The sequence below is a fragment of the Oncorhynchus nerka genome, linkage group LG12, assembly GCF_034236695.1.
Source record: "Oncorhynchus nerka isolate Pitt River linkage group LG12, Oner_Uvic_2.0, whole genome shotgun sequence".
NCBI lineage: Eukaryota > Metazoa > Chordata > Actinopteri > Salmoniformes > Salmonidae > Oncorhynchus > Oncorhynchus nerka.
The window spans coordinates 31310763-31338746 of NC_088407.1; the positions used below are offsets into that span (position 1 = coordinate 31310763).

Sequence of the window (27984 nt, forward strand, 5' to 3'; positions counted from 1 at the left end):
TGCTACAACTCAAGAGCTTTTAGTCCATCCAATACAAGCATTAGAACAAAGAATCAATTGAATACATTACACAAACGGGCATTTTGTTATAAGACTTGTCGTTTGGAAGTGCAGCAAAACAGTTTTTTACAACTGTATATTATAGGCTAATTTACATATTGTACCTATCTGATCCTTTCAGATCTACAATGGTGCTTGTAGGGTTCGGGGCGGGTTGGGTTTGATTCGGAATTTAGCCTTTCCTCCCATAGGGCCAGTGAACCACAGATTTATGTGGACAAAATTCCAGCTATCAAATGTCAAGTCTAAACCAGGCATTAAAAAATGTCGCAGCCTAGGGGTCAATGTCTTGCTTAAGGGCAGAATGTCTTCTTTCTTCACCTTGCTGGTTTAGGGATTCGAACCAGCAACCTTTCGGTTATTGGCCAAACACTATTAACCGCCAAACACTATTAACCACTAGGGTAACTAGGGGTTCGAGCTAAAATTGGGCAGGAAGAGCAGGAAGAGGAAGAACAACCCACTACTTAACAGTCAAACATCTGATTGGTTGTAGCTGTAGTTCTTTAAAAACGCAGCCATAACTGTGGGGGAACGATTATCCGATTTGATCGGTGACAACCGAGAGGTCCCGTTAGTTGTAAACACAGAGTGGATAGGTTGACGTTTGTTTGCTATTTACAGTGTTAGATTGTGCATTATTCTACTTTTATTATCAGGGTGACATCTGTGTCGAGGGATAGGCTACAGTATGTTTATTTTATTTGGATGAACCGAGCAGACAGCAAGTTCCAAGAATTGGATCGCCGAGGAGCTGAACCTGCCGCCTGCGAGCCTATGATCCGGTATATGTATCAGTCTATGAAGCCTACTGTATGACATTCAAGCATGTCAGGAAAACATTTTAAAGGCCATGAAGTCAGTTGCTGCATCAAATATTTTATTTTTGGATTTAACATAATATTTTGGGTAAGTGTGTTTTTCTTCTTGCTTATTTGCCCGTCTTATTGTCTTTCATTTGGGCAATTTTGAATCTGCAATCTGATGTTGTAAAATTCAACTGTAGGCCCAGCTAGAGGAAATGGCGTTAGTGGTATTATAATAACCTAATTATTGTGAATAATATTCCTATAAGGATGTTACGACCAAAGATGCTTCACAAGCTGTTGGTCTATTGATGTATTAAATGATCGTCTGTTAAAAACTATAATAAATGAGAACATGTGATCGTTCGATGTGTGTATAGCAGCAAACCACTTTGGTTGTGTTGCCATGCATTGCAAGCTATTTTTTAACTTGCTTATTTTGGTTTGTGAATATGCATAATAGCCTTCACATAGACTGCTACTCAGAGCACCTTTTAATTTTCAGTCTCCACCGTTCCCGGTAATCCGCTTTCTGTCCTCGTTTGTCGGGACCAACGAACATCATTGTGAAAAGTTTTTCCTCACATGCGAATGGTTGCATAAACATGAATATGCACTATTTATTATCATCATCGGGACTACATTCCCAGTAAGCAAAAGTATGTTGAAAAAACGTCTAAAATCCGAACGTTGAAGTGGCATCTTTTCTGGAGATTGAAAATAAACATATTACAGGCGTTTTTCGGTACTGAATGAAAGTGGAAAATATGTAATTTATACGTCTTTTTTTTGTCGTTGATTCTATGGCCAAATTTCAAATGCACATACTGTACATGCTCAAGTAATCCATATAATATAGGAAAGATTGCAATATAGAATATTTATTATTGCTGCCATATGTCACATGCACTTATGTTAACTTTTACAAAAGCTTAAAATTGTCAGTGATAATGTTCAAAGTAGTCCTACTAAATAAACCAACAGTCCACTTCAACTACAATAACAGTCTCAGTAATTGACCTGTTGTTGTTTATCTACCCTAATTGAATGCATTGATTGTAAGTCGCTCTGATTAACAGCATCTGCTGAATCCCCAAAATGTAAATGTAAAAATTAAACACATGCAAAGCATACTGTTCTAATGAGCTCCGCCCCCAAACATTTACACATTTGGTAAGTCTAGACTCGTCTGAAGGAATCATAGACGTATAGTCTATATTTCATTAGTTTGAACAGCACAATAGAGTATGGCACAGCTCGCTACAGTAGAGCACAGTAGAGTACAGTACGGTACAATACGATACAGTACAGAAGATTTGTATTCCGTAGAGTATTGTATAGTTTAATTTAGTAGGGAACAGTACAGTAGAGTACATCAGAGTAAAGTAGGGTACAATACAGTACATTATACTGTACTCTACTGTGCTCTGCTGTATTGTACTACACTCTACTTTTCTTTACTGTAGTGTACTCTACTGTACTGTGCTTTGCTGTCCAAACGTGTGAAACACAGGTGTCTATGATTGGTTCAGATTTGGTCTGATCCGGACCCACCAAATGATTGGTTCAGATTTGGTCGAGTCCGGACCAGACAAAATCTGAACCAATCATAGAAAGCTACAGTTGAAGTCGGAAGTTTACATACACCTTAGCCAAATACATTTAAACTAAGTTTTTCACAATTCCTGACATTTAATACTAGTAAAAAATGTAACTGAGTCAGGTTTGTATGCCTCCTTGCTTGCACACGCTTTTTCAGTTTTGCCCACAAATGTTCTATAGGATTGAGGTCAGAGCATCGTGATGGCCACTCCAATAAATTGACTTTGTTGTTATTAAGCAATTTTGCCACAACTTTGGAAGTATGCTTGGGGTCATTGTCCATTTGGAAGACCCACTTGGGACCAAGCTTTAACTTCCTGACTGATGTCTTGAGATGTTGCTTCAATATACAGTTGAAGTCGGAAGTTTACATACACTTAAGTTGGAGTCATTAAAACTTGTTTTTCAACCACTCCACACATTTCTTGTTAACAAACTATAGTTTTGGCAAGTCGGTTAGGACATCTACTTGGCAGTTTTATGGCAGTTTTGGAGCAGTGGCTTCTTCCTTGCTTAGCGGCCTTTCAGGTTATGTCGATATAGGACTCGTTTTACTGTGGATATAGATACTTTTGTACCTGTTTCCTCCACCATCTTCACAAGGTCCTTTGCTGTTGTTCTGGGATTGATTTGCGCTTTTCGCACCAAAGTACGTTCATCTCTAGGAGACAGAACGCGTCTCCTTCCTGAGCGGTGTGACGCTGCATGGTCCCATGGTGTTTATACTTGCATACTATTGTTTGAACAGATGAATGTGGTACCTTCAGGCGTTTGGAAATTGCTCCCAAGGATGAACCAGACTTGTTGAGGTCTACATTTTTTTTCTGAGGTCTTGGTTGATTTCTGTTGATTTTTCCCATGATGTCAAGCAAAGAGGCAGTGAGTTTGATGGTAGGTCTTGAAATACATCCACAGGTAAACTTCCAATTGACTCAAATGATGTCAATTAGCCTAACAGAAGCTTCTAAAGCCATGACATCATTTTCTGGGATTTTCCAAGCTGTTTAAAGGCACAGTCAACAAAGTGTATGTCAACTTCTGACCAACTGGAATTGTAACACAGTGAATTATAAGTGAAATAATCTGTCGGTAAACAATTGTTGGAAAAATGACTTGTGTAAAGCACAAAGCAGATGTCCTAACCGACTTGCCAAAACTATAGTTTGTTAACAAGAAATGTGTGGAGTGGTTGAAAAACTATTTTTAATGACTCCAACCTAAGTGTATGTAAACTTCCGACTTCAACTGTATGTTTCACAAGTTTGGACAGCAAAGCACAGTACAGTAGAGCACAGCACAATCTTTTCCCGACAAATCTATGTCCATGGGCGTTGAAATCAAGGCCGGTCCAGATAGCACCAAAGAAGAGTAAAAAAAAAAGGTAGGTCCGGACAGGTCCACAAAAATACTTGTAAAAGACGTTGGCCTCGATCCATGCGTAGTGGGTTATGTCTACTCAATTCCCACTCAGTTTTTCCTTGTGAAAAGTAGGCCTGGCCTAATGAATGTCCATTCCAAGACAGCTTATTGTTTACCTAACACTTAGCCTCCACACCTAATCTAATTGTGACTAGGCCTATTAGTGAATTGTCTCAGATCTACTGCGAACCTACAGTATACCATTGATTGTAGGACTGACAAACACTGAAAAAGGAGGATAGCTTCTAAAGATCCCATCATTATTTCAGTGACTTCATCTCAGACAGGGAGAGCTCATTATATGGTACCAAGTAGCTGGAAAAATAGGTTAATTTACTCAATAAAACCTCACTATTGTTGGGAAAACATGTTTTGGACTCACGTCTGTGTTTCTTATTCCCCTTTAGTTTCAACTGCCCTGTTAGAGAAATGCATGAGCCAGAGTTTAAGGGTCATGTCCAGAGGGACAAAGACCATAACAAGGACATTTTTATATAATAAGCCTATCTCTGAAAAACAAATTTGACTCTTCGATGTCTTTCCTTGAAGATTAAAAAAAAGGCAAAGTCTTCCCATGATGCTTTTCTTCTTCTGTTGCCTCTGTAAGGTTTTTGGACTGGGAATAGCTGACCAAGGAGAGCTTTTCCCATTAGGATTACGTACAGGTCATGTGACTCTCTTAAGGTCTTATGCTGGCTCGCAGGAGTTTGGCAGAAATGGTCGCCTGGTTAATTCAATGCTAATGTAATCCCATTCAACGCCCTCCATCGCCTTTGTTCCCCTCAACCCCTCCCTCTGACCTTCCTCCTAAAGTCCGTCCCATTCGGCATTGTCTGCTTTCAGTGCCATTGACCATGTCCATGGTCGTGAGAGCCAGTGGTCTGCTAATGGTTTGAGCGTTATTGTGGTCTTAAGTGATGCGGCTGCAAGAGCCTGATTTCACCTGCCATGATAGAGAACCTATACCTGCAATGGTTCTAGCCATGTCGCTGGCATGGCTATGCATTCTGTACTATAATGTACTTTTGATAATCCATTTGTGGTAAAGCTGGTACAGATGTTGAGATTAATGGGAATGCTGGTGAAGAGTTAAGGAATTTCTGGGTAATGCCTAATGCCAGTAACGTCTCTGATTCTGAGATAAAGCAAGCTAGGACCATAGAGATGGTTTGCATGTGAGAAGCCCTTTACGGTTGCCCGTTGTCGTCAACATGTGACAATATCTATATATCCAAGATCCATGTGAGAGGGCTTTGATAAACTACACAACTCTATCCTAAATGTCTTTGGAGGGTATTGCGATGTGTAATACAGAAGTGCTCATGATATCAGATTTATAAATGGAGCTGGTGCCACTGAAGAGAGGTTGCGTCAATAATTTATTGACGAATTTCCAATGGGATCATGAGTGCAGTATCAGTGTTAAACTTTCTGTCACTGCGTATTCTATTAAATCCAAGCTTTCTGTTTGTCATTGAAGCCACACATCCATGCCATGGCCAACAATAGGCCTGACTCCCTGAAATCACTATCAACCACATTTTAAAACTCTCATTAATAACCCAAAGAATTGTCATTTTATCTGACATTGGAATGTAATATTTGCAGGCTTTCGCACATTTGTATCAACATTTGTATCAACATTGTATCAACATTGTATCAACATTACAGCGAGTTCTCATCGGGCTGTAATGAATTCAAGTCGGGTGGATAAATAAAGGCTTTGGACACAGCTACAGCAACAGAATGGCAGCCAGGAGAAACATTGCTTGTGGTATTTTTGTAATAGTTTTCTCTCTGGGGGTCCATCTGGGACCATCGTCTGGAGTACCTCACAGTGTCTGGTGAAGTTCGAGATCACATATTACACAACTGGAGTCTTTACAAAACAAGGACCATGGAAACCAAAGGGTTTGCGTTGTGATTTGTCATTGTCACGTCAAATGTGCCAAAGAGGAGTGAGTGTGAATTATGACTACAGCTTTATTACACAATGAGAATCCTCCGACTCTCTTTACCCTATCACTACAGTTGTGAGTTTAGAGTTCAGATTGTCCTCTGGCCCGTGGAGATATTACATTTTTAGTCAGCTCTTCTCCCGTATCTGACTGTGTTGATTTGAAAGATTTGTCATGGGCCCTCGTATCCTCAAAAATACTTTCTGTTTTCACCCCCTACCTACATGTACTTCAATCAATCACCTAACCAAACCTACATGTACATATAACCTCAGTCAGTCACTCCAACTACCTCATACCCCAGTACACTGGCTCAGTACCGGTGGTACTCCTTGTATATAGCCTCGTTATTGTTATTTTGTTGTATGACTATTTTCTTTTGATCTATTTGTTAATATTCATACTTGTAAACTGCATATTTGGGAAAGGGCTCCTAAGTAAGAATTTCCCTGTAAATTCTACACTTGTTGTATTTGGCGCATGTGACGAATACAATTCGATTTGTTTAAGTATATGGATTAGTCTCGTTGTGAATCATCTCTGAAGTGATACACTCAGTCCAACTGAGGAGTGTGAATCTGTGTATGTTACCTAATGTATTCTGCATCCCAAATGGCACCATAGTTCCTACATAGTGACCTACTTTGGGGTCGAGTTACCTACATTTGAATGTTTATTTGGTTTTCGGAAAGCTACCAGGTCTTGCCAGCCATTTTGATATTCAGTGTAATCTCAGGGAATTAAAGAAGTGGCATAGGTACAGTTTGTATTTTCCTACAAACGTTTCAGCCGTCTTGCTTTCAATGGCTGAAGGGATCATTTATTATAGTGATACTGTTCATAAACAAATAGCTAATAGGTTTGTGTACTAAGTAACCAATAATCGATCTTTCAACGATTTACAGAAAACCAACCCTAACCTGACATGTATGCAGTTCAACCCTACTCCCAAGGGTTATTTTTATTTAGGCTGACTTTATTCATCATGGCTCTTCCTTCGACGAGGACACATTCGAAACGGGCCCCAGAGGACCAGACACATTTTCTCTTTTCCCTAAATATGCAGATTGTGCTTCAAAACGCACAGTGAACCAACCATATCTAGGCTACATGACCCAAAAGTGTGTGTCGGCCATAAATTGCCTCTGACACAGCATCTAACAACCTGAGATTTAGCCTGACACTATTATTCTCATCCCAATTATGGTTCACACACTGTATGACAATATCCCTGTATGGTAATACAGTTTACTTTCTCGCATTTGACTCCATTGTCGCTGAACTGGTAGCCAATAAAAGTGCTGGAGAGGAAGGAATCCGCTCAAGGATTTCACCATGTGACCAATGGGGACTTTAAAATAGTTACAGAGTTGAATGGCTGTGCTAAGGGAAAACTGTGGCTGGATCAACAACATTGCAGTTATTGCGCAATGCTAACCTAATTGACCGAGGGCAAAGAATAAAGTCTGTACAGAATGCAAACATTCCAAAACATACATTCTGTTTGCAACAAGGCACTAAAGTAATACTGCAAAAAAATGTGGCAAAGCCATTCACTTTTTGTCCTGAATACAAAATGTTTGGAACAAATCCATTACAACACATTACTGAGTACCACGCTCCATATTTTCAAGCATAGTGGTAGCTGCATCATGTTATGTTTATTGCTTGTAATCGTTTAGGACTGGGGATTTTTTCTGGATAAAAAAATCAACTGAATGGAGCTAAGCACAGGCAAAATCCTAAGGGAAAACCTTGCAGACACTGAGAGATGAATTCACCTTTCCAAAGTCCAAATCTACACTTGAATTGCTTACCAAGAAGACAGTGAATGTTCAAGGGTTACAGTTCGGACTTAAATCTACTTGAAAACCTATGGCAAGACCTGAAAATGGTTGTCTAGCAATGAATTTTGAAAATAATAGTGGGCAAATGTTGCACAATCTAGGCGTATAAAGCTCATAGAAACTTACCCAGAAAGACTCACAGCTGTAATCACTGCCAAAGATGCTTCTACAAAGTATTGACTCACAGGTGTGAATACTTATGTAAATAAGATATTTCTGTATTTTATTTTCAATAACATGTTTTAACTTTGTCATTATGGGGTGTTGTGTGTAGATGGGTGAGACAAAAATCTATCTAACCCATTTGAATTCAGGCTGTAACATGAGAAAATGTGGAATAAGTCAAGGGGTATGAGTACTTTCTGAAGACATGGTATGTGACCGTGAGCCTTGCTGAGATGAATGACAAGTCGAAGTGCTCTCTGTTGTCACGACAACAGATGCCTTTAGGCATTGTTGTCAAGGGGAAGGAACTTAGTAGTTAGGCTGTTCTAAGAATCACCAAGCATTTTTTTTCAGGATATTGATATAATCGCCCCCCCCAAAACCTAGCCAGTTTGTTTGTGCTATCATGCCAGCTCCCTGTCACTCATGGTCCTGTTTGGCTTGACTGACAGCAATAGCGTTGGCAGGAGCACAAACAGATCTGGGCTACCCAAAACCACCCTCATTGTCTTTAGGTAGAATTCAAACAACTCAGAGCCGTTACATTTGCCAACACCCACCCAAACAACCATTAGGGCCTCACTGTAGGCAGAAACCAAGATGGAGGAGGGTTGCTTTAACCGGGACTATCCATCCCTCTGACGTGTTGTTTTAGCCACAGCTGGGGTTTCTGTGTTTTTATGAGAACATCAAGCTACCACATTACTGTGTGTATACATGCACGTGTATCACTCCATTTGTGATTTGCACGCGCGTGTGTGTGTGTGTGTGTGTGTTTGTGTGTGTGTGTGTGTGTGTGTGTGTGTGTGTGTGTGTGTGTGTGTGTGTGTGTGTGTGTGTGGGTGTGGGGGGTGTGTGTGTGTGTGTGTGTGTGTGTGTGTGTGTGTTTGTGTATATGGGTGTGTATATGGGTGTGTATATGGGTGTGCATGAGTGTGGGTGTATGAGTGCATTGACTATGTCCATCACCCAGCTGTCGAGGCTTGGCTCTTGTCTCTCATGTTAGTGTAGCCTGTTGATCCAAGCCGTTTGGGTATCCCAGCCATCAGAACACACAGGACGGCTCCTTCTGGCCCTTCCTCTCACATACAGTAAATATGCAGAGCACTGACCAAACTGCGCCATCACCCTACATGTTATGACCTTGCAGTCATTCTTCTCCAGAGTGACAATGAACTTGTATCATTGATCATCGAACGATGTCTGATTGAAGTTTAGGGGTGTGCTGCTCTTCTTTATAGCTCTAGCCACACGTCTCTGTTGGTTGTGGCACCTTCTTTATACTTGCCCCTAGGCCTCAGATCTCAGACCAGCCCTTAGCCAACAGCTCTGTATTACAACCACATGAAGTGGCCCTGGTACACTAACAGGAGAACAGTGTTGTTCAGGATAGAGTAATAGTTTGCAAACGATGCCAGACTGCGGCCAGATGGGGTGCAATGGCCACTCTGCCAGTGTCCCACAATGTCCCCTGTAGCTGGCGTATAAATGCAGCCGTTTTTTCATATCATTCCGTGACATATAGCAAAGTTGCACAGCGCTGGCTGATAGGGCCTGTTCAATCCGAGCTGGAAGGTTGGACAGCTTGGGCCTGTCTCGTTCACTTCCTGTTGTTGTCATTTGGAAATGGTCCGCTGCATTCAGACAGATTCCAGACGCCTGGCCCCACCCCACCGCTTCCTCTCAGACAGACAGACGGATGTACGGACAGGCAGGCAGAGAAACAGAATAGACAAACATACGGACGGACGGTCAGACAGGGAGGGAGGCACCTCCAGACTTGTCTCTCCCTTTCAACTGAGATAGCAGTTGAAGATGTTATCACCAAGTGAGTTAGTTAGTTCTGTCAAACGTCCTTGGTCAATCTATTTCATTGGTCAAACCTGGCTTTTCAGAATAAGGGTTTCACAAAATTGTCCCAGAAATCAAATCGCTAATATTCTGACTGGGCATATGTTTTCAGTTGAGTGAGGAATTCCTTGGGAGAATTGTACATTCTGGCTTTTTTTAATCCTTGACTCCTGTTTAGAATATGCAAGTGAAGATGTCCAAACATGCAATTTAGTAGTGGAAAGTGAAGTAATGTGAGTTGTGTGTTTATGTAACTGACGAGCATCGCTGACATCCATGATGTGGAGGAAACCTTTTAAAGTGTCATGGGTGAAATTGAAAGATAATACATTTCGACAAAGGTGAACTTGAGTGCAGGAAGGAGAGGTTTCACCCTCTTTTTTTGTCTCTGAGATTTGTGACAGTATATGATGCACGTGATTAATGTGACATATTGTCTTTCTGTCGTCTCTTTCAGTTGCTGGGTGTGGCCTTCCTTGGAATCGGACTATGGGCATGGAATGAGAAGGTGAGTAACATAAGGAGACTGGGTAACATAAGGACCCAGTAAGAACATCAAATAAGGTCTTATTTAACAAAGAAATGTTCACTTAAGTGCAATATACAATCAGTTTTTTCCCACCCTTTGTCATTTACCCCCCTTGTGTCTGGAAGAGAAGGAAGCCACTTGCTGACCAGCACCAGGCTTCCAAGCATTATCTTTGATATAAGACAGCCCAAGTTCTCAAACTTGGGAGTATTTGGAGTAATTTGTGAAAATAGATTATGGAAACAACACCAGAAGCACCCATAAGGGCACCGTCTACCATTTTGCCTTGCTCTGACATACAGGCCTTGTAGGAGCCATTTTGTCTTACTTATGTGCTTGTTGTGTTGTCTATAGTTTGTCTATCTTGGGTCTTGGGTCTAACCAGTAAAGAAGCACAAAACCAGTAAGGAGGAAGTGCATGAGTTGTTTTGGGGAATACAAACATAGTTGTTTTTATTCGAATGATTGAATCCGGGGTGGTAGGTAGCCTAGTGGTTAGAGCATTAGGTCAGTAACCAAAAGATTGCTGGATCAAATCCCCGAGCTGACACGGTAAAAATATGTTGTTCTGCGCCTGACTGTTCCCTGGTAGGCCATCATTGTAAATAAGAATTTGTTCTTAACTGACTTGCCTAGTTAAATAGAAAAAAACACAAAAAATCTACTAGGGAGGAGCTGGGAGAAAATACCAAGGCTGACAGCTTGACCTATGTATAATAGGGAGTTAACCTTAGAATGATAGTGGTGCCTGGTACTGAGGTATCCCAGGCCAAAACAGAACCTCTGTTTGATCAAGGACTTTTTATGAATTCCTTACACAAGTTTGGGTCGTAGTGGAATAGAGGAACTCTAAATTAGAAGTCTCTGAGTTTTTTTAATACTTGACCCCTTACATGTCCTATTCATCTTGACTTTTATGCATTCTATTCCCTCGCATGGTTTTATAGCTTCCTTTTTAACCAACATTTTTTTTTCTCTCTCTCTCTCTCTCTCTCTCTCTCTCTCTCTCTCTCTCTTTCATTTGTTTGTTTGTTTGTTTGTTTCTCTCCAGGGTGTTCTCTCCAACATCTCGTCCATCACAGACCTGGGGGGCTTTGACCCTGTCTGGCTCTTCCTGGTGACGGGAGGGGTCATGTTTATCCTGGGCTTCGCCGGCTGCATCGGAGCGCTGAGGGAAAACACCTTACTGCTCAAGTTTGTACGTCCACAACTCTCTCACTCCCAGTTGGCTCCCATAGACATACACATTTCTATGTGTGTGTGTATATACATCATTTATGTATATGTTATATAGATGATTGGCTCCCTCTTGAACTATAGCAACAGACTTAGCGTCTGTACTTCCCGCGGCTCTGTCCCCACATGTTTAGTCCATGATGTGTAGCCTTTTTCTGGGGCTGGGAAACCATGTCCCGTCTCACACATCAGTTATTACAGAACACTTCTGTCAGGTGTGTTAGTGCTGGGCTAAAACAAACATGTGCACTGCCTGGAGGTTGATTCCCCAGGAATGGAAGGAGAAACACAGGACCAAATCTTCAGTGCTAAATCCTAGCTTTGTGTATGCTTGTTACCCTTTATCCCTCTCGTTCCCTCTTTCACCCTCTCTTTATCCCTCTCTTTCACCCTCTCGTTATCCCTCTTTCACCCTCTCATTATCCCTCTTTCACCCTCTCTTTATCCCTCTCTTTCCCCCTCTCGTTATCCCTCTTTCCCCCTCTCGTTATCCCTCTTTCACCCTCTCATTATCCCTCTTTCACCCTCTCTTTATCCCTCTCTTTATCCCTCTCTTTCCCCCTCTCGTTATCCCTCTTTCCCCCTCTCGTTATCCCTCTTTCACCCTCTCTTTATCCCTCTCTTTCCCCCTCTCATTATCCCTCTTTCCTCCTCTCTTTATCCCTCTCTTTATCCCTCTCTTTCCCCCTCTCGTTATCCCTCTTTCCCCCTCTCTTTATCCCTCTCTTTCCCCCTCTCGTTATCCCTCTTTCCCCCTCTCGTTATCCCTCTTTCACCCTCTCTTTATCCCTCTCTTTCCCCCTCTCGTTATCCCTCTTTCCCCCTCTCTTTAACCCTCTCTTTCCCCCTCTTGTTATCCCTCTTTCCCCCTCTTTTTATCCCTCTCTTTCCCCCTCTCTTTATGACTCTCTTTATCCCCCTGTTCCTGTGTTCCAGTTCTCTGTATTCCTGGGGATCATCTTCTTCCTGGAGCTGACGGCTGGAGTGTTGGCCTTTGTCTTTAAGGACTGGATCAAGGACCAGCTCAACTTCTTCATCAACAACAACATCCGGGCGTACCGTGACGACATCGACCTCCAGAACCTCATAGACTTCACACAGGAATATGTAAGTGTTTGAAGATCAGTGTGTGTGTATGAGAAAATGCAGTTATTACAGAGGAGAAGCGCTGGTTTGAGTAAGGTGAAGAGATGGTCTTGTAAGGTGCGGGGGTAGGAGCATGTGTGTGTTGGCGTGTGAGAAAGCGATAGAACCTGGTTGCCCCACTCACATTTCCCGATGCCTTGGCAACGTATACCATGTTTCTATAGCAACTAGGGGAGGCAGGGTGGCCTACGATTCTCGTCGGATGTGTAGCGCTCTTAAGAATTTTTGTGAAAAGGATATTTTTATCCATGGCATGAGAATCTCCCATAGTATCTTCAATATTCCTCCCAATCCAGGAATCAGGTCAATTTGAAATCTGCTGTGGAATACATACCACCCAGCACAACATGTTTGCAGTCAAAAATGGGATTTTTCCAGTGTTTTATATACAGTTCCTTCAGAATGTATTCAAGGTGGGATTAATTGTCCTTTTTTTGTCAACGATCTACACAAAATACTCTGTAATGTAAAATACTCTGTAATGTAAAATACTCTGTAATGTAAAATACTCTGTAATGTATTGTAAAGTGGAAGAGAAATTTGAACATTTAAAAAAATAGTCTCTACAGGCTTGTCATTTAGGTTAGTATTGTGGAGTAACTACAATGTTGTTGATCCATCCTCAGTTTTCTTCTATCACAGCCATTAAACTCTATAACTGTTTTAAAGTCACCATCGGCCTCATGGTGAAATCCCAGAGCGGTTTCCTTCCTCTTCGGCAACCGAGTTAGGAAGGACACCTGTATCTTCGTAGAGACTGGGTGTATTGATACACCATCCAAAGTGTAATGAATAACTTCACCATGCTCAAAGGGATATTCAATGTCTGCTCTTTTTTTACCCATCTACCAATAGATGTTCTTCTTTGCGAGGCTTTGGAAAACCTCCCTGGTCTTTGTTGTCGAATCTGTGTTTGAAATTCACTGCTCGACTGAAGGACCTTACAGATAATTGTATGTGTGAGGTACAGAGATGAGGAAGTCATAAAAAATCATGTTAAACACTGTTATTATTACACACAGAGTGAGTCCATGCAACTTGTAATATGACTCGTTCAGCAAATGTTTACTCCTGAACTTATTTAGGCCATAACAAAGGTGTTGAATACGTATTGACACAAGACATTTCAGCTTTTCATTTTTTATGAATTTGTAAAGATGTCTAAATACATTATTCCACTTTGACATTATGGGGTATTGTGTGTAGGCCAGTGACACAAAATCTTCATTTAATCCATTTTCAATTCAGGCTGTAACACAACGAAATGTGGAAGGAGTCAAGAGGTGAGAATACTTTCTGAAGGCGCTGTACATCTCCACACTATGAGTTTGGAATAATATTGTGAAATTTCATATAATGCCCTTTTAGAGTAAGAGCTGAAACAATATTCTCTATGGACACAAGGTTTGTTTGTTGGCAGTGTACTTGTTGCAGATTATGACTAGATATACTCTTGGATGACCACTCACATAAAGACGATGATTTAGAAGGCCAGATCAAAAGGTCCAACACTAGTGAAGTCCAGTTTGTAGGAAAGCACAGGGCAGACCTCATAGCAGATGCCCTGGTCTCACAGAATTGGACCCATTAAAAGGTCTACCCTAAGATCCAGAAGGCCAAAACCAGCCAGGATCAAATGAGGGAGCTGTACTCTGCCCTGCCCACTCCAACCTAGAAGGAGGCTTTCTACGGGATTTCGAAAGGAGAAATATCCTTGGCTTATCATGGAGAAAAACCCAGAACCGGTCAGGGATGATTACCTGGAACAGATGAAATCTGAGAATTTCTACAGTGCAAGAATATCTCTTCCACATTTGAGAGACGTTGCAACTGGAGAAACGATACACAAAGCACTCAATGGTCCAGAAACGAGTGGGAGAGAGGGCAGGAGATAAGCTTTGTGAGGGGCTGCCTTGCAGAATGTTCTGAGGACCATGGACAGTCAGAACACCAGCATAGAGAGACTGTTTGAACCTGATCAATATGGAGAAGTGGGAAGAACAGGCCAAGCACTCAGAAAATCATGTTGGATTGGGCGTCCAGACGACTCTTTTCAGACCGTTTTTTGAATGTCTTTCTCTGAATGTGCTAGCAGGTAAATCTCATTCATCGGGACGTGAGTCTCGCTGATGTTATACTGAACTGCAATCCAGACTTGAAGCCAGTTATTCCACACATTCACTCCCATCCAGAGAAGATCATCTTCAGCCTGTAAGGTTTTGATGACTTGAAGGTTACTTTCTGTGTTTCAGCAATGTCCAGTAATGACCTCAACCAGAAAATATCCCTGGAAGATAATCCTGGGGACCTTTTGAGTAAAAACATCTTTACCCACATCATTTCTACTCATCGCTAGCAGACCAGGAGCTTTAGACATTCTGAAGACACTCCTTGAAGATCCATGCTATATAGAGATTCTTGGATGTTCACAGGAGGGAGTTGAGGAATACGTTCAGAATTTCTTTGACAATGACTAGCAAAAAACATAAACTGTGATGTATGTGAAAGGAAATTAAAAATGTGTTCACAACAGGTTTCAGTCCAGTTATGTGCTGGTTTGTTTCCACTGTTTTGAGAGAACGTTCTGGAGAAAGGCACAGATCTACAGTACATCACGCTTTGGACAAGAATCAGGTGCTCCTGCCCGAAACCTCCTTCAATGCCTTGGCAATTTAGCAAGAAGAGGAATACAGAAAAAAAAGTTCTGTTTAAAGAACAAGATGTGATTCAAGAGTTTTCTGTGATCTCCCAAGGGCCATCACTGTTTTTGAACAAGGTCTTATTGAAGAAGACAACCCACTGCCAAACAGTTTACAGCTTCTATCACCACATACTCCAAGAGTTATTCGCAGGCTCTGATTTTCCAAAATGGTTCCAACAAGTCTTCTACTGTTGTCCTTCTTCCTAGTTGTCCGGTATCCGGTGACTTGTCGTGTAGTCCTGAACAGAACTACAGAGTTGATTTTTCTTCCATTCGCTCTTGAAGATAGGCTAGCCAGCCGTATCGATGGTTCTCCAGTGGGGTGATGAGAGTCGCATAACACAATGGTTTGAGCAGAGGAACAGGATGGTCCTTATTTCGCTTTTGAAGATACTTTACTTAGGACAGCTAATCAGCCATACCAGTGATTGTCCAGGAGGTGAGTTTATCTTCTCCACCTCGTGTTGAGATTCAAAGTTCAAACCATTTTAAACGTGCAGCTGCAGCTTCACACTTTTCTGGTCCAATCATTTATACATTTTGCTCGAAAGGGGCGTTTCCGGCAAGCACGTTCTCTGACCTCACTCCGGGGCAATGACTACTGAGTGTGCAAAGTTAATGGAAAACAATGATCTCTTATAGCTTCTCAAATCACATCCCTCTCTTAACAAAATCACCTTCATCATTTTTCATATTACATGCACCACGCATAGTATGGAAACTTCATATATATAGTGTGTATACTTTCCAAGTTACAGTATTTCCTTTAACATTTTTAATGACTTAAAATAACAAACAAAATGACATTAGTGTTCTATAGATTGCCTCTGATATTCCCCCGTTCTACGTTAGAAATATTGTTCCAGTATTCGCTTTTGAACTTGTCAGAGTTTCAGCGGGAAAAAGTCTGTTGAGACAAAGAACATTTGAATCCTGAGAGCGCAGGCCTGAATCTTCTCCCTTGATTTACAACAGGGTGTGAGTTGTTAATCCCCACTAGTTCTTTCCTTCCCCCTCTATGGGTGAGAGTGGGTCTGATTGAAGTTTCATTGCAAACCTTATCTGACCTATTTTGGATTCTCGTGGACAGTCATGACAAGAGCCAAAGAGAAGTATTGCTATTGGGAAGTAGTAGCTCACCTCTTATCCCTCTCAGATTCTATGCACACCTGACCAAATGAAGCTAGGTTTTTCTTCTAGCTCTTTAAAAGAAGGAGGAGTTAAACCTTGCCTTGCCAGCTGATTCACAGTTACCAAACTGGTTAAAAGATGGTTGCCAACGCTTAGTCTATCATATTGGATTTCTGTTCAAATGTCTCTATGAGCAGCATGATAAAATATTTGTTGGAGACGTGATTAAAAATCATGTACTATAAAGGCTGGTAGCTTCCACAAAGAATTCTCATGGCCGTTATAATATTGCTTTGACAATTGTAAACAAATTAAGAGCCTTAGTCTCAATTGCAAAGAGTTTTAAAAAATACTGCAGCATGCCTTACATAAGTGTTTAAAGGTGCTTTACTTGCTGAATGGAGGATTTGAAATACTGTGCTCGTCACGGAAATCTCCCAATTGTAATTAAAAAAAAGATTAATTCTGGTCCCCCACATGAAGTGATACATCTTTGGTCTGCTCTTCTGGAGTCTCACTCATTTCAATGTGGTCATGAATGATCTATTTGGTTACGCAAGTGGCATGGCTGCTCAATACCCTTTTTGTGAAGCAGTCGTAGTGGGTACTTTGGTGGAGGAGACTGCATCAAGTTTGGCTAGCCTCGTGCTGAGCTGTGAAAATCTGCAGACAGTACGGATTTCCATCAATTATGTTCCTGCAGGTTATTTTGGCAAGATTCGCCATAGACGGCTGTACTTGTAACATCTCTCGGTGTAAACGCTTTTGGACAAAGGTCTCATCATAAAGGGCTTCACAGTGAAAGATAGACACTAGTATTATTTTAAAATTAGGAGTCACAACACCGGTGATCAGATTCAACATGTTTACTTAACTCAATCTGCTCATGTCATACATCAGTACAGATGCCCTCAAGGGACACTGAAGCCACCTCAAGATATTAAAGGTGGATCAGACTGCTGACACAGGAGGCGATCAGAGTACTTTATGGAGCCCAAGGGCTTACAGTGAACTGTTACTGGTTGAAGATGTGACAAGCCAGTGGATCAGTGCTCTTACTGGATAAAAGAGGACTGCAACTCTTTTGTAATACACTGGAGATAGATGGGGGAGGAATCACAGATGAGCTACTTAGAGCAGATATTGTGGGAGAGGTCATGTGAGGATTTTCACTGGGGCTGACTTACCCAGGTTCTTGAGGGCCCCAGTGTCTACTGGTATTTGCCTCTCCCTTGAATTTAATTAATTAAATATTGCTGTGAAACTGCAGTTACTACTGTACCATTGCTGTACTTAGGTTTTTTGTAAGATTACTAATGTTGTACATATGTATCATAGTTGGTCCCTACATTTGTTCAGGTCTGTTTTAAATTTGTTTGGAAAATGTTTTATTGCTCTGTGTGTAAAGGGTATATACTTGTGTATGTCTTCAATAACATTCTGTCTGTATATTCTGTGTATCGTCTGTGTATTTGATTTGATTTGATTTTGATTTGATCGTCTGTCTGTATATTCAGTTTATTGTGAATATTCTGTGTATCGGCTATCTATATATTCAGTTTATTGTGTATATTCTGTGTTGTCTGTCCTGTATATTCCATATATTGTGTATTGTCTGTCTGTATATTCAGTTTACTGTGTATCATCTCTCTGTATATTCCATTTATTGTATATATTCTGTGTATCGTCTGTCTGTATATTCAGTTGATTGTGTATATTCTGTGTATCGTCTGTCTGTATATTGTTGATTGTGTATATTCTGTGTATCGTCTGTCTGTATATTGTTGATTGTGTATATTCTGTGTATCATCTGTCTGTATATTCAGTTGAGTGTGTAGATTATGTGTATGCCTGTATATTACGTTTATTGTGTAGATTCTGTCTATTGTGTATTCTGTTTTATTGTGGCAACACCATTTCACCAGGTCACATTCCTGGTACATGCAAATGTACTTTGCGATTAAAGGTGATTGTGATTCTTCTTTAGACGGCAGGTAGCCTGACGGAGATGTAAGTCGCTCTGGATAAGAGCGTCTGCTAAATAACTCAAATGTACACAAATCGTAGTCCTAAGGACCTAGGACCTAAATGAACCCAAAATAATTGTCTGTTTTTAAACTGTATTTTATGGAGTTGCCTTTATAAAGACTATCATTAAAATGAGTCCGAGAGAACGGTGGAAGGGAGCAAAGCAGTTGATGGCTAATGAACGTGTTCAATGCAATTTACCTCAGCACTCGTTAAACCACTTTCGCTTATTGGACTGCTAATCATATCATACAATGATGAGGTGCTAAAGCTATTACCATATTAAAATGAGTTATGCTGAATTACTTTCAATGCAATACAGTGGTTCGGTAATTAAACATTAAATATGATATAATATATGATTCATTCGTTTTGCTTCACTCAATAATGTGTCTTAAAATCCTCACTCGGGCTTATATTGTTATCAGAAATGAATTGATATGCTTTAGCCAACAAATTTATTGAATTCACAAGGGCCTTGTGTAGAATCTCCTCTCTGGATTGGTCTTCGTCTCAGTTTCTCTATTCAGTGGCAGGCCTTTGTTCGTGTAGCCAGCGTATTCCATCTGGGCCTCTATTCACAAAGCGTCGTATAGTAGGAGTGCTGATCTAGGATCAGTTCACCCCCCCCCCTCTTCTTATTCATTAGGATCTGAAAGGCAAAACTGATCCTAGATCCGCATCCTGCTCTGAGACGCTGTAAATATGTGTCCTGTTTTCAGCCTTCCACAATCTCTGTCAGTCACACACCACCCACACTGATGGTGTGAGATGAGAGAGGAATTCACTACAGTCATTCCCTCTAAACATTGGACTCTTTGTTTTCACCATATATGATAGCACTGCTATGCTGCAGTAGTGTGTGTGTGTGTGTGTGTGCGTATGGTGTGTGGGTCAGCTCTTTGTTCACCCGCACGCAATTGCTAACAACCCATCTGCAACTGCCTGACTATATGTGAATCTGAGGCCCGACACTAACCCACAAATATAGAAAATGCTCTGTACAGTAAGAGATGGCAGAAATATTTTTTGACAGGCCTTCCTAGATAGGCCTATATTTGTGCTTTAAAATGTCCAAAATTTTGGTAGGCTATTTGTTATGCAACTTGTCTATAATTAAATACATGCAGCTTCTGTCATTACTTGTTGCACTAGAAGACTAAATTAACCCTTGCTCACCAGAATGTCATAAATTGATAGAATGAAAACTACAATCTAGTTGACATCGGTAAAGTTGGTTCTCTCTTTCAGCTATGCTTCTCTCACGCAGCAAAGATGTTTAGGGACCGGGTAGAAAATGCAATAACCCCCCCTAAAAAAAACAGTTTGGCTGATTTTAACACATTTTAAAAGCTGTTTAAACACTATAAGATTTCAGTTTGCTTTGGATGCATATTTTAATGTGGTTGAAATACTATCAGCTTTTATGATGCTGATAAAGATAGCCTCACCACCTTTACAGATGATCCCTAACCGCACATTCATTCTCAGATGCTGAAATAAATAAATCATAATTTCTCCACTCCTGTTCCCGAGTCAATGTACATTTTGGTGTATCATTTTACTGCAAGAGATACTTCCTTCTGCAGGAGTTAATATTATATTAGGCTATGTGAGAGGTCATAAACTTAGTCAGCGTTTAGATATTTTTTGGACATATTTAGTCATCGATCAGACGCTCCTATCCAGAGCAATATCCAGGACTTTATTATATAATCTCGTGGACTGTGGGTTATGAGTCAACCCGTGCAACACTAGTGTGTGCATGTGTTGTGAGGTAGTGGAACTTCCCGGGTATTTAAAGTGAAAAACATTTTAAATTAAAGGAAGAAATGTGGGTGTGCTGTTGACGTTCTCTCCTCTGTTGCTTCTTGTCAGTGGGAGTGTTGCGGCGCATTCGGAGCGGACGACTGGAACCTCAACATTTACTTCAACTGCACGGACACCAACCCCAGTCGGGAGAAATGTGGCGTCCCCTTCTCCTGCTGCACCAAAGATCCTGCGGTAAGAAAGTCTCACAGGGGCTAGGTAGGGTTGGTCAGAGACCCGGGGTCATGGAGTTCGGTAATCAAGCCTGGATTCCAAACTGAAAAACAACTCTCTTCCCCTTCGTCCTTGGCTTGCTGTTGCAGATCTGAAAAGACTGGATGGGTAAAAAACAATATGGTGGAAACTCCTTTTAGCCAGACTTATACAGATATACTGTATACTGGCTCTTCTCTTAGCGGTATTTAGTACACTGAGCCAGTCTCCTCAAATATGTGAGGGGGGCGTTGTCAAGGACGGAGGAAAGTGAGTCTCCTATTTGGAACACAGTCATAAGAGTGCCTCAATTGGAGTAGAGGGAGGTAGTAAGACATATTGAGTCAGAGAGAATGACAAGAACAGTGAGCAACAAAAGGGTTTGACTGAAGAATAGATACTGTGACACAAGGACATAGGAGAGGTAGAACGTGACAGAAGAGAAAAGACATCAACAAAGAGGGAGGGAACAAAAGTCCTGGCGACAAAGGGAGGGAGAGAACATTGTAACAATGGCTTCCACACATGCAGAAAACATCAGTTACATGGGACTGCCTGTGACAAGAGCATCAAGGGATAAATGATTTTCATAATGGTATGGGGGAGATCAGGACTAATACAGTAACGTCTTTCATCATTGGGGCACTTTTGAACAATGAATCCTACAAGATGTAGTGGAAATTGTGTTCCCTTACTCTCTGATGAATGTGTCACACTTTTACAGTTAAAGGGGTAGTTCACTGAAAATGATTTTGCTTCTGGTTAGTCTCAATTCCAGGCTGTATCACAACCGGCCCATAGGGTGGCGCACAATTGGCCCAGCGTTGTCTTGGTTTGGCCGTGGTAGTCCATCATTGTAAACAAGAATTTCTTCTCAACTGACTTGCCTAGTTAAATTTAAAAAATGGCAGTATCTATGAGATAGCAAAACCCATTTCTCAGACTGGCATTAATGCTAACATGCTCATATTATTGGTCAGAAACTCAAACATGAATTGACACACGAACAGGAAATGGTCATGGGTGTCAGTAGTATTAGCAATGGAGGTTGGGGGGTATTGGCAGTTGGCTTCTCTTTTTGATAACACCTGTATTTCTCTTCATTAGGAGGATGTGATAAACACGCAGTGTGGCTATGACGTACGAGCCAAAACGGTGAGTGCCGTTCCATTTCTCTCCTCTTTCCCCCTCTACCGCCTTCCTATTTCCTTCCCTTACATTTGTCCTCTCGTTTCCCTGATATAGTAGCCTCTATTATTATGATGTAAGAGACATTACTGAGAATATATACAGTTATATAATATAATGAAGGGCTATGTAATACGATGGTTGTATAGTGAAGGCATATGCTTGGTTTTCATGCCATTTGGAGGCTAAGTAGCTCCCTGTACAGGAGACCCATAGGGCAGCGCACAATTGACCCAGCGTCGCCCGGGTTAGGGGAGGGCTTGGCTGGCAGGGATGTCCTTGTCCCATCGCGCACTAGCGACTCCTGTGGCGGGCCGGGCGCAGTGCACGCCGACACGGTCGCCAGGTGTACAGTGTTTCCTCCGACATGTTGGTGCGGCTGGATGCCGGGTTAAGTGGGCATTGTGTCAAGAAGCAGTGCGGCTTCGTTGGGTCGTGTTTCGGAGGACGCACGGCTCTCGACCTTCGCCACTCCCGAGTCCGTACGGGAGTTGCAGCGATGAGACAAGACTGTAACTACCAATTGGATACCACAAAAAGGGGTACAAAAAGAAGCCTCCCTGTAATAAACGTGTCATTGTCGTAGGACGCAGAGCAGAAGACCTACATCCATGTGAAAGGCTGTGTGCCACAGTTTGAGAAGTGGCTACAGGACAACCTGACAGTGGTGGCTGGGATCTTCATAGGAGTTGCACTGTTACAGGTAAGATAAACGTTTCTTTGACTACTTTCAGCTTAGAAAGAGAGCAAGCTACTCTGATTCAGGACATTAACTTGTATAGTGATGTTTAGACACACCACACATGACTGATATGGCTGGTGTCCATCATATTAGTATCTTGTGGAGATGAAACACATTGCATTACAACTGCTAATCCCAAATGAATCCGGGACGTTATAAGTATTGTCGAAGAGCAGAAATTTAGAGCATGAGCAGCTTGCATGTGACTCAGTTAATGAAAACTTTTAAGTACAACAGACATCACATTCATAATTTATTTTCTTTCTTTTACAGATATTTGGAATATGTCTGGCACAAAACTTAGTGAGTGACATTGAAGCTGTGAGAGCAAGCTGGTGAGAAGAAAATACATCTCTCAATTTCATTCTGTAACGTCTTATGCATTTCCCTACATCTTTCATTATCATCTGGATTCATTATTGATTTCCATACTCCTTAGCATAAGCATTAGCGGCATTGAAAATCAGAGAATTCAAAGTTCTACAATTGTTTTATTTTGAAAGTGGGCCACCATGTGGGCTAAAGTTGCAGTACGGCGACATGGAAATCCTTTGACCATGGAATCACATTTCAAAACCAGATTAGCATTTTAGAAAAAGTGCCTCCCTCATTTGGCATAGAATGAGAGTCGGAAGATCTTGGGCCATATGTATCAAGCTGCTGAAAATAAAACAATGGTTTAATAAATGGTTGAACCCAGTGAAAATGTACTCCTACTGTCAGAATGAAGAAAGAAGTTACAGTATTGATGTGTGTAACCACTACATCAGCCTTTTACCAGATTCTTCGTTCTTCTGATGTAGTTGGATACACATGGATCCAGAGTATGCTGTCCAGTAAAACTTTAAGTTGTAGTTTCTTTGGCTTTGCTCTGGTTACTCACGTCACCTCCTAGTTTGACAGAGTTATTTCACATAGGTTCTGCCCCTCTCATTTTTACATTTGTCAGACACCGTTATCCAGAGTGACGTGTAGGAGTAATTAGGGTTAAGTGCCTGGCTCAAGGGCACGTCGACAGATTTTTCACCTAGTCAGCTCGGGGACTCGAACCAGCCACCTTTCGGTTACTGGCCCAACACTCTTATCCGCTAGGTTACCTGCCACCCCAGCTGGCCACTCAACTAGGAGACAGGAGCACAGCACCCCCCACTCACTCATGCCCACCCCCATCCCTGGCAGGGTGACTAGCTGTTACACACGCCTACTCTGCCACACCATCGTCATGCCAACTCACCTCATGCTTCATTCTTCCTCCCCCATGCTTCGTCAGGGTGCCCCCGCCCTCTCTCTCCATGCGCCGACCCCCGCCTCACTCTGGAAAGAAAGGGTCTGCATACTACGCGTGAGGAACATGCTCGCGAGCGTGTGTATGTACCTTTAGCCGGTGGGTGTTGTTGTTGTCCTCTGTGAATCAGTACTAGCCACCGTAGTCAATGATATACCACAGCCCAGACCCTGCAAGACCCCTGCAATTCGACCCAATGAGTTGAGGAATGAGGAATATGATATAATATATAACATAAATCCAATGCTTTGCTGGCTTACAGTATAATGTTAGACTCTTTAAGCTAAAACGTCCGTGGGTAAACACAGGCTGAAATGACAGACTTAAATGCAGGTTTAACTAGCCTGCCCTGTATACACTGTCTGTCAGGGGTGTAGTGGGTTCTGTACATTTCCAAAGACACATTGCCCTTTTTCCAAAGCCAAACGAATAGCCAAAATGTCTGCCTATAAGAAGGACCCGTCAGTTCTCTCCACATCCTGTTGTCATGAAGAATGGAAACACTTTCAGACTATTGAGAAAGGATTTCTCCACCTCCCTCAGATCCCTCCTCCACTCTGTCACTGTGCCAAACCGTCCCTCTGTGCCCCCCTGACCATGCCCACCCCAACCTATCCACCAGGGGTGTATTCAGGATGCATTACATGTTTACCGCACACTCAAGCGCAAATGGAACTACACATGGGACTTGAGTTTAACATTTGGTTCCAGAGTATTGTGAACACTACTGATTAGAGTGGGACTGAAAAACACTTGATAACATTTAAAAACTTTACGCATTTTGAATACACTCCCTGGCTTTGCTCTTGTGTACTAGAAAGAACATGCTTTAGCTTTTTTTCTTTCTCTTGCTGTGCAGTTTGTTTACCTGATGTCACGGTTTACCTGTCTTCACCCAGGAATGCACAGGTAAGGATTACCAAGTTAGCTAGCTGAGCTTTATAGTGCCCTTATGTCACAAATACAACTCTGTTGTTGACATTTCACCCCAGTAATACATTGACATGGGATTGGATTAGTTTGTTTTAAGAGCTGTGACTGACCTTGATGTTTCTCCCAAGGTCTCTTCAGCATGGCTACGCCATTCTCGGCGCATCAAACAATGCTCAAAGCCTGCTACCACTGGGAAAGATTCCTGAGAGCACCTGCACCATGGTGACCTGCACATTATGATCCTTTTTAAAGATGGGTTTAGGGTTGCAAATTTCCAGTAACTTTCCAAAAATTCCCAGGTTTTCCAGAAATCCCAGTTGGCAGTTTTCTGGAAAACCTGGGAATTTGGGGAAAATGACCCTGTTTTGCATCTCCATTGTTCCATGGGATTCCATCCATGTGACAAACACTTTGTGTAGAAATGTTTGTAAATGCACTGCATGCCTGTCCCACATAGGGTGGCCACATTTAAAATACCCAAATGCGAGACTACAGGATGATATTGCGGGACAGTGTAGCCTACATGAATAAAAACATTTGGCAGCCCCCCACTGGAATTTAGACTGAACTGAAAGGATTTTTTACAAATGTGATTGGTTGATGATATGACATTGCCTACGTCTCGTCTGGCGCTGCGCAAAATATCAGATCTCAACAACGATTGGAGAAGTGTTTAACATCACCAGCATTCTTAGACTACCACATCCTAATGATATATCTTTTTTTCATACGCGCATATTAGTGGTGCTTGAATTTGTTGATAAAATGCGGGACATGATTGTTTTGTTGCAGGACACGGTACAAAGGGGGGAAAATGTGGGACTGTCACACGATCCGGGACATGTGGTCAACATACTGGTCACGGTAGCATGGATTCTGGTTTTGTTTCATTAGAATGTGCAAAAGTTCTCTTATTGACACAAGTATTTTTAACAGTAAAATAGTAGCTGTATTTGTGGTGACACTGTGAGCTTAGGAAAGAGAGTAATGGTGCTAGAGGGCAAATGTACAGTAGTAGTCACAGCCTTTAAGTCACGTTTCCTTTGAACTGCTGAAGCGTTGTCGGTTCAAGCGTTTTTGTTGCACAAATGAGCATTCGTTATATCCCATGCCATCTCTACCACCTGGTGAAACACATACAGGTATTTCAGATACTTTCAAATACTTGAGGTGTGCTTGATTTAGCATGTTTGCACTTTTGGGACTAGTCTCTTGGTTCCATTTTAACAGGCAAACTAAATCAAGCACACTTAAAGGTCCAATGCAGCCGTTTTTATCTCAATATCACATACTTTTTGGATTACAATTAAGTACCTTACTGTGATTGTTTTCAATTCAAATGGTTGAAAATAAACAAAAATATCTTCTTGGCCTCCCGAGTGGCGCTGTGGTCTAAGGGTCTCCTACAACCGGGAGAACCCATGGGGCAGCGCACAATTGGTCCAGCATCACGTTAGGGGGGGTTTGGCCGGCAGGGATATCCTTGTCCCATCGCGCTCTAGCGACTCTTGTGGCGGGCTGGGCACATGCACGCTAACACGGTCGGCAGGTGTAGTACGGTGTTTCCTCTGACACATTGGTGTGGCTGGCTTCCGGGTTAAGCGGGCATTGTGTCAAGAAGCAGTAAGGCTTGGTTGAGTTGTGTTTCGGAGGACGCACGGCTCTCGAACCTTCGCCTCTCCCGACTCCCTATGGGAGTTGCAGTGATGAGACAAGACTAACTATCAATTGGATCCCACGAAATTGGGCAAAAAAAGGGATAAAAAAAAGTAGAATAATTGTTTCAATCTCTTCTTAGCAAGGAGCAATTTCTCTAGGACTGTGAGTTAGGAGGGGGAAAACTGAAAATTAGCTGATATTGGCAGAGAAGTTTGGAACTCTTTCTTATTGGGCGGCAGGTAGCCTAGTGGTTAGAGCGTTGGACTTGAAACCGAAAGGTTGCTGGGTCAAATCCCTGAGCTGATGAGGTAAAAATCTGTTGTTCTGCCCCTGAACAAGGCAGTTAACCCACTGTTCCTAGGCCGTCATTGAAAATAAGAATTTGTTCTTAACTGACTTGCCTGGTAAAATAAAAAAATATATTTTTTTGTCTATTTACTAATTTACAGCATGGTGGTGTCAACAGTGAAGGGTAAAACTACATCCACCAAAACAGGATGACATTTCAGGTGGTATTTTCAAACAGCTCTGACACTAAAATAACATCATGTTCACAGTATAAAATATACTTAAAACATAGGAAAATCACATTTTTGACTGCACTGGGTGTTTTAAGTATCAATGTATTTTGTCTGATCTCTGCACACTCTACATACAGGTTTTTAATGGTTAAAACACACTTTCAGTTCATGTCCACTATGGTGGTCTTCTGTTTTCAATACCTCAAAGTGAATAGTGTCAATCTTTAGGAATCCCTGCTACTCCTTATTCAATTTTGTTCTGAGGGCTGAATGTGATTGGTTGGATGAAAGCGAAACTACCATTGGTTGGACATTACAACAGCCAATGAGAGTGAAAAGAAAACTCAGTTGCTGTCATATTTGTAGGTGGTGGATTGTGTAGCACTTGGGTTGCCATGCTGAAGGTCCCTGGTTCAAATCCCTGTGTGGTTTCAGTTTTCTAGCTCAACTATCAGTGGGCGGGGCATTCAAGGACCAGTGAGAGTGAAATAAAGATAAGGCCAAGTGGGACGTTTGATTGGTTTTGACAAGATGGGATACCACTTTTGTCAGATTTGACTTTTCTTAGCAGGTTAGGAGAATTTACATAGCAGGTTAGAAGCATTAGGATAAGGGTTAGATAAAATGCCCCCAAAATTAACTGACTTAATTAAACAAACGCTTATAGCCATGACCGAGGTGGATGGACTTTTAACCAAGTTAACCAATCACAGCCAGGACCAGTGACAGGTGAGAGTTAAATCAAATAAATCCTGTTAGGGAGGTAGGAGGGCATTAACCATGGGTTGTGGGACATAAGGTCCCTGGTTTGAACCTTTCTAAAGTTGACCTTTAACATTTTATTTTGACTGTTTAGACTAGTGAAAAGACCAAAACGTTAGGCTGGTGGGTGGTGTCCTGGGTGGCAGAGGGCATAACACAAGGGTTGCCATTCAGTGGTTTCTTCACTTGATTCCCAGTATGGCCTTTAACGTGACTTTTATGAACTTGACCAATCTCACTCTTTTCTGCCCTCAGAACAAGTTACTGTTTTTCTTTCATTTCCATGAAATAAATAATTTTCTTTGTTGACCTGATGACTTTGTTAATAGTGTTAATTGTTAATAAAGAAGGGACATGACAAAGTGATTTGGCTTCCTCTTTCTCTGCCGGACT

At 41.7% G+C, this 27984-nt stretch overlaps 1 protein-coding gene across 3 annotated transcripts; it reads left to right on the forward strand.

Annotated features, from left to right (window-relative positions):
* The first annotated feature begins 583 nt into the window (after positions 1-583).
* On the forward strand, positions 584-27957 carry tspan5a (tetraspanin 5a). Of its 3 annotated transcripts, none has more exons than XM_029674615.2 (11): positions 584-969; positions 10166-10216; positions 11289-11435; positions 12410-12580; positions 20358-20483; positions 21609-21656; positions 22276-22392; positions 22705-22766; positions 23702-23815; positions 24576-24625; positions 24778-27957. In XM_029674615.2, exons 1-9 carry the CDS (start codon positions 889-891, stop codon positions 23775-23777), a joined length of 879 nt encoding a protein of 292 aa, XP_029530475.1. In that variant the 5' UTR covers positions 584-888; the 3' UTR covers positions 23778-23815; positions 24576-24625; positions 24778-27957. The 3 variants fall into 3 exon arrangements, with proteins under 3 accessions (XP_029530475.1, XP_029530476.1, XP_064881554.1); XM_065025482.1 differs by lacking the exon at positions 584-969 and adding an exon at positions 9596-9685; XM_029674616.2 differs by lacking the exon at positions 23702-23815.
* The last annotated feature ends 27 nt before the right edge of the window (positions 27958-27984 follow it).